The sequence below is a fragment of the Acanthisitta chloris genome, unplaced genomic scaffold (assembly GCF_000695815.1).
Source record: "Acanthisitta chloris isolate BGI_N310 unplaced genomic scaffold, ASM69581v1 scaffold1719, whole genome shotgun sequence".
NCBI classification, from domain to species: domain Eukaryota; kingdom Metazoa; phylum Chordata; class Aves; order Passeriformes; family Acanthisittidae; genus Acanthisitta; species Acanthisitta chloris.
The window spans coordinates 24941-32968 of NW_008692871.1; the positions used below are offsets into that span (position 1 = coordinate 24941).

Here is an 8028-nt window from a genome sequence, read left to right on the forward strand (position 1 = left end):
AGAAATATACTCACATGCTCTGTGAACTAAAACAGCTTTTGGAACCATGCCCATTCACCTGCCTAAAGGAAGTGGATTCAGAGTATGCTAATATATTGATGACATCCAAGTCTAAGTAGAACTGTCTTTCCTCACAAGCTGCTGCTCTTGTGACTTCCTCATCAATTTCACCCTCTCATTGTACTAAACAGACGATTAAGCTGATGGTGAATTAACTCCCTTTTCTCTGTACCTGTCAACTCCTGTTGCTCTGAATCTCAAAAGGTTTGCCTTTTTTTTCCCCTATTACATTTCAAATTCAGAAAATCTTCCCTACATCACTTTTTCTAGTTCTTGTTTTTCTAGGCTGAACTCTACCTGGTCTATCCTAAATTATCCTGGTCTGTCCTCTGGCCATTTCATACTCCAAGACTTTAGACTTCACAAATAAAAGCTTTTCACTTTCATTAGAGCATCATATATAACCGTCACTCTCCTTGTTGAGCCACAGTTCCTTAGCAATACCCTCTGCACTGGGACACGTGACAGTATTTAAATTGGGCCTAGGTATCCTTTGTGCCCTGCTCAGCAAAAGGTCAAAACGTTATCACTACACCAACACAGCACATAGCACAAGCATGTCCATGCTCATGAGCAAGGAGGTGCTGTATTACCATCTCCATGCCCACAGGGAAAGCAAACACCATTTCTATTTCCCACAACCTACTGCAAAATAACAAACATCTCAGGCTATCAGAATGCATTATGAAATTACATCTTGCTAGTTAATAAGAAGCACAGTAAACTCAAGTCAAAAGAAAAAAAATAGTGTTTTATTAACTACCACACTGTTATAATACACTTTAAACGTACAATAAGGTAGCCTTTAAATTTGAGGTGGTTTTAAGAATAACAAATGAACAGATTTCCAAATGTTTGTAAATAGGTGAACTGCAGTAATTATCGTTGTACATTTTTGAAAATGGTATAGCACTTACAGACTGGCTATATAACTTCATTTTGTACATTTTCTATAATTGAAAATATAAACAGTAATTAAAAAATAAAAAGAAAATTCAGCATAATAAAAAACATATATGTTTATCAGTTAAATGTACTGGATACATACAATTTTTAAGGGAAGAAGCAAAAAAGGAAAGATGGCTGATATTTAAATGCAGATTGACTAACCAAAAACTAAACAACAAACAAATAAAAACCTCATAAACCCCCTAGTTCACTATGACTATATCCATATGTTTGGGAGTACTGTCAATATGGAAGTGATTTTCCTGTTGTGTTTGCATATGTTATATTTTACTGGTAATTTACACAATGGCTTTTAAGGCCCTGGCAGACAGATGCTTTTTGGAAAAGGAGTTGATAAAAATCACTGCTGAGACGCAATACACCTTATTTTTGGTCCTCCAATGTTCAAAAGAAGGGATATACTTCACTATAACATTTGCCTTACCACCCAAATGCCTCAACCTATACATATTTATTTTTCTTAACATTTTAAGCTTTTTAAACATTGGTTATATTGCCCACCTTGATTATTGAAAGAATATTAACAAGACATCATTTTGGCAAATTAAATCTTAAACATGGCTTTTCAATAGGATGTAAAAGGTGACTATCCCTAGAGTTCCATGTTAAAATGTAGTTTTCAAAATCTTACAAGAGTAATGCTTAAAATATTGTACATAGTTAACCTAATTAAAATAATTAGCTTCAAAATGACAAGTTGATGAGCTAAGTAAAGCCTACACTATGTAACATTTGCTTGGAAACTTGATTTGTCAGTTATGCATAATAAAAATTCCAGTCATCAAGAAAATTACAAAATTTCTTTTATCATAATGTGATTTCTTTTCACCCATCAACTTCTTTTATCTTACAATAGATAAATACCAACATGTTCTCATTTTTTTTTACACTAAACCACACAGGATTGATGCATTTGGTTAGACTACCATTTCCATCGTTAAATTCTTTTTTTTTTCTTTTTAATATAACTTGGTAAAATTTCATCTCTTCTAGATTCCAAAAGTACCTACAAAACCCATGCAATTTTACCATTTTAATATACTATGGAATATCATACAAAGTAAGGCATTTCAGTGTCATGTATAACCAAGTTACTGTCAATCCAAAAATTTTTGCACATCAATAAAAAGATATCTAAGAACTTAGGAACAATATTCTTCTCACTACTGTATAAAAATAACCACAATTAATAGGTATCTTGTGTAATATTTACTCCATTGTCTCGTTTCCCGAAACTGTGACAAGCTGTAAAGGTATTTCAGTGTTGGTAAGAATATCCTGATTGCTGGTGCCAGATGTATTAACAGTTCCTATTCCTGAAACAGAACCTTGTTGAATATTTGCAAGAATAAGTGTTGTTCCTCCCGCAGTAATCAAAGTATCTTCAGGTGCTGCTTCTACTGATGCCAGCACTGTACTGCTAGAGTGAATGCCTTTTTTATTCTGATGTGTTTTAATGTGTTTGGCAAGGTGGTCACTTCTCATAAAGCGTTTTGAACATTCTGGACAGACAAATTTCTTCTCACCTATCACAGAAGAAGAAAAAAACATCATATTCAAGAACGTTCAAAATATCACACGTACACAGAAACCTGGGATTATTTACTGCCTTTAGGAGTCAAAATTCTAACCACAACTATGATCCAGCATAATAAATTTGTGCGTTAAATTTCAAGACACCCATATAAATCCCTTTTAAGAATTGATTCACTTTTCTGAATTTCAATGAGTTTGGGGACATCTTTCAGGCATGCTGAAGAATACTGCTATCTCATATCCTCAGGCTGCTAAATTTCACTGCAATTATTACCAACAAATAACATCTAGGAGGAGAACAAAAGCTACCAAATGATGGACAGGGAAACACTATATGACCTCCAGCAGAATCACACTTGAGACTGACAGACAAGATCATAGGGCAATTTTGGTTTGAAAGGACCTCTGGAAGTCTGTAGTCTGATCTCTTTCTAAGCTGTAGTCTGACCTCTTTCTAATGTTTACAAGTATATGCACAAGGGGTGCCAAGCAGATGGAGCCAAGCTCTTCTCAGGAGTGGAAACCAGTAAAACAAGAGGTAAGAGGCAGAAACTTATGCACAGGAAGTTTCGGCTGAAAACGAGGCAGAACTACTGTGCAAGTCACTGAGCACTGGAATAGGCTGTGCAGAGATGTTGTGGATTCTCCCTCACTGGAGATAATCAAGAACCATCTGGACAATCCTGTGCCATGTGCTCTAGGATGGCCCTGCTTGAGCAGGAAGGTTGACCAGATGACCCACTGTGGTCCCTTCCAACCTAATTGATTCTGTAAGCAGAGTCAGCTACACGGTCAGATCTGGCTGCTGAGGAATTTTTCCAGTTTCCTTGAAAACCTTTTAAGGATGGAGACTGCAGAAACTCTACAGGCATCCTCTTCCAGTGCCTGGATGTTCCCACAATTAAAAAGTTTTTATTGGTAGTTGGTCAGAACCTTTCTGGGTTCAACATATATCTGTTATGTCTCATCCTCCCATCAGTGCACTATCAGGGAAAATCTGTCTTTACCTACTTAATGGTGGCCTTGTAGGTATGAGAAGGCTGCTACTAAGCGCCCTCTGCCATTACTGTTCTCTCTGTGCATCTGAATAAGCCAAGTTCCTACAGCCTCTCCTCATGAGGCAAATGCTCCAGCCTCCGGATCACCTTGGTTACTCCACTAGTGGACTCAATCCTGTTGATCAATGTGTTTCTTATATTGGGTGCTGAAGACTAGATATCGTATTCTAGATGCAGTCTAAGCAGTGCTGAGAAGAAGGAATAATCACTTCTCTATAACTAATGTCTCTGCTTCTGCTGATACAGCCCTTGACATCTTTGCTGCTAGCTCTTGCTCCTATTCTGGTTGTCTATCAAGACTCCCAGGTGCTTTTCAGTAGAGCTGTTTCCCAACTATCTGTGCTCAGCCTGTGCTGCTGTAAGGGTTAATTCCATCCCAGGCGCAGCACTTTGCAATTATCCTTGCTGAACTAACCTGGTTCAAACAAATGAAATGCACAGCTGAACCTGAAGTATTCTGATTAAGCTATATTAAACACTAGCTTAAATGTCAGTTCTGAATCCAAAGAGGTAGCTGTTTTTTTCTCCTCACACCTACCAAAGGTTCTAAAGTGTATACACAGCAATAAGTATTAGCTGATTTTAGAAAAGCCACACTGCAATCAAATCAATCCAAGTCAAAGACCTGCTCTCCTCTTAGAAGTTACTTATCCAAGCCCTCTTAAGCTATATTAAACACTAGCTTAAATGTCAGTTCTGAATCCAAAGAGGTAGCTGTTTTTTTCTCCTCACACCTACCAAAGGTTCTAAAGTGTATACACAGCAATAAGTATTAGCTGATTTTAGAAAAGCCACACTGCAATCAAATCAATCCAAGTCAAAGACCTGCTCTCCTCTTAGAAGTTACTTATCCAAGCCCTCTCTGTGGCATGCCTTTAGCTAAATACACCAGAAGCAAAGAATGAAAACCTGTGTGTGTCCTTCGGTGCCGCTGAAGCTCATCACTGCGAGTGAACCTTTTGCCACAGAACATCCAGTTACAGACGAACGGACGCTCCCCAGAGTGCCAGCGGAGATGAGCTCTCAAGTGTGAAGTCTTCCCATACACTTTGCCACACCCTGGTATGTGACAAATGTGTTGCTTCTTTTTTCCCAAGTTGGAGCCTCTGTTAAAACAAACAAACAAACAAACCAAAAAAACCAGAAAAGAAGTTATTCTAATCCCTTCCTCCTCAATACTGATTGTACATATACGTAGGGCTGTATATACCAGAACAGATCTGCAAACCAACCTGAGCAGCTTCCCATTTGTTTCAAATGCAATACACTCCACAAGATGCAGGAACTAAATTCTGTAATGCAACTGTGAAATGAACTATAAATTCAAATGCATATGAAATTTATGTGACAGAACTGTAATCTTTAGGAAGCATACATGTATACGTAAGAAGGACATGGAAATGTTGGACCAAGTCCAGAAGAGGCCACCAAGTTGACTGGAGCATCTCCCCTATGAAGACAGGCTGAGGAAGTTGGGGCTATTCAGCCTGGAGAAGGTTGTGTGGAGACCTCATAGCAGCCCATCAGTAAGTGAAGAGGCTCCAGGGGAGCCAGAGGGAATCTTTGTTAGGAACTGCAGTGACAGGACAACAAATTCAAATTGAAGGAGGGGAAGTATAGGCTAAATATTAGGAAAAAAATTTTTCCTGTTAGGTTGGTGAGACATTAGCACAGGTTGCCCAGGGAAGTAGTGGCTGCCCCAACCCTGGCAGTGTTCAAAGCCAGGCTGGATGAGGCCTTGAGCAACCTGCTCTGGTGGGAGATGTTCGTGCCCATGGCAGGGGGTTGGGACTAGATGATCTCTAAGGTCCATTCCAACCCCTAAAATCAATGTTTCTATGTATATCAAGCTGGAAATACAGTCATTACAGCAGTTTGCTGTAGTGTCCATACTTTAAATTTCTCTAAGTTTCAGTTTTTACCATACCAAAGGTAGTTTTGGCAAAGAAAAACACAGATTACTGCAACTGCCAAAATGGTAACTGGAGTTTTTGGCAACTGGGAAGAGAGCAGATGGGATTTTTGGCATCTTGGGGAAACCTGAGAAGCAGTTTGGGGTTTGAAGACAAGCATACTAACCTGACTATTATTGCTAAAAGGGGCAGAAGCTGACCTTACTGACATTTAAATTAATTCCCTGGTGTTTCAGTTTAAAAAACCAAAAGAAAAAATCCATCAAAATGAACACATAATTCAGAGATACTATAACCCAGACTAGCGAGTTTATTTTAAACTGCTGCCTCACTGAAATGGTAGGTGATTGATTCAGGGAAAGCACCTGACACAAAACATCTAATTTTTTATTTATTTTTGTTCTAAATAAAACCGTCAGAGAGAGATAAGAGCCTCTGAAGACCCAGAGAAAGAGATCAGTCTGGCCAGTGCAAGACCTCATGATTGATTTTAGCCAATTTAAGTGTTTGCTGCTGCTGAAAGAGGCACTTCAGGGAGTAAGTCTGGCTGACAACGCAGCTGTATGAATGGTACATACTGGTACAAGGGAGGAGATTGGAGAAGGCAGCCAGGCATCAGGCCACCTTATTCATCAGCAACATTAACTCAGAACACCTTAAGTGGATTCTGAAATCAGTCTTGGGCACTCCATCCTCCATGACTGATTATACAATTATCAGCTGCCTCCCCAGGGGAGTAATCTTTTCCTTAAATGTGTGCTAACCCTCTGCTTAACTATCCAGTGGCTGAAGGATTTGGCAAGCAACTATTGGACCTAGATTCTCATCCCTGCATTTGGAACAATTCTGGTTTACATCTAATGAAGGTTCAGGGTAAAGTACATACACACTTCAAGGAGCTAGCAATTGCAGCAAGCCTTTCTGAACAGGCACAGAAATTAATCCACTCCAGAAATTCACAGCATCTCAAGGGCATTCCAACCTAAGCAAGCATTCACCTAAAACATTCCCGACAGTCCAGGAAAGGAGATCCCATTAAGTCCTAGAAAATGTTTCTAAGAATTCTCAATATAATCTTCATAGTGCTTCATTAGTCATTCTGTCTCATAAGAAAAAAATATCACTTTTACCTACTAATTATTCTCATGACAATGTAAGTTTTGACTTCAGAACAAATTCAACAGCAGTAGAGTCCAGAAGGCTTTTGACCCTGCTGTGGCAGCAGGAGAATCATACAAGATGAGCCTATAGATACAGTGACACAAGAGATTTTGCTTATCTATCTAATTTTGTTCGGTTTATTGCAACCACTCAATCCTTAGCCTCATAGAAAGTTCACCTCACAGAAAGCTCACCTTTTTTATCCACTTTTTTTTATAAATTTCATGCAAGAAATTCTCTGACACCTGACCTAATATCTTAAGCTTTTCCATCATTATTTAGTCTTGGCAGGAGTATTTTTGCCTTGATTTTTCTTTTTTACATGTCCTCAAAGTTGGGCAGGACAAATATTGACTTTTTTACATCTCCTACCTCAGCTGAAACATCCATCTTTTGTAGCCTTTGCTAAATCTAAACTGTCAGGTTCAAACTCTTCCACGGCCTTCCCTCAAGATAAGATGAAAAAGCAAATTTAACTGTAACATCAGGCATTTAACTTTGTACTATGCCACCTACACAAAAGTTCAATATTCACAAGTACCACTCAATCTCAAAGGCATTTAGCAAAACGTCTTTAGATTGATGCCTTTCTTTTCTAGTGCTTCAGCCTCTCCAGACAGCTAGGCCACCACACAAAATTCCCTGTACCTCTAACAGTTCCAGTGCATTCATCTACCAGCCCAAAGTAACCAGCTCCCCAGACTCCAAGGACAACATTTTCTGTGTTACTCCATTTTGCTTTACTGTAACCAGTTCCACAGTTCTCAGGATCTATGTTCACCTTCATTTAATGATTCAGTTCTAGACAGCTATTCTTCAGTTCCTTCATTGCCACTTCAGTCTTGACTGAAGGAAACCAAGGTTCAACTCAAGGCCAGTTTACTGTTCATAGGTGGTGTAGAATACACCTCACCTAATGGGTGACAGAATGCCTTAGTGGACTCTGAAGTTCAAAGTGAGGGGAAAGTTAGGAATCCACAGAATGGAATCCACAAGACTACTGTGAATTAGTAACTATCTGTATTTATTCCACAGAGCTTCATATAGGCATCTGCATGTTTGCTTCATGTATGCTCTCAACTGACAGGATATGAGCCAAATTCTATCTGGACACTTTGCAGCTGTGATTGTCTGGCACTGTGCCCTACACATCATGCTAAGAGCCCTTCTTGCTGCAGTGGCCTATAACCATCATCACTGAGTACAAGGATATGACTCAGGCCTATTCCTTGACTGAAGTCTTAAAATCACTTAATATTTAAGTATTTTCATAGTACATTCTAGCTTTACAAAGACTGGAAGCCACATTTCTCACTAACCAGGCAGACTGC

The 8028-nt window shown here is 38.9% G+C and overlaps 1 protein-coding gene across 1 annotated transcript in view; it reads right to left on the bottom strand.

The window, feature by feature from the left end:
* Nucleotides 1-790: 790 nt before the first annotated feature.
* Nucleotides 791-8028, bottom strand: part of SP3 (Sp3 transcription factor) — a 32856-nt gene continuing 25618 nt past the window's right edge. Inside the window, exons 4-5 of the mRNA XM_009082814.1 lie at nucleotides 4533-4729; nucleotides 791-2555 (exon numbers count right to left, since the gene is read on the bottom strand). Of these exons, the coding sequence (XP_009081062.1) occupies nucleotides 2239-2555; nucleotides 4533-4729 (514 nt within the window). The 3' untranslated portion in view covers nucleotides 791-2238. The remainder of the gene's footprint in view (nucleotides 2556-4532; nucleotides 4730-8028) is intronic.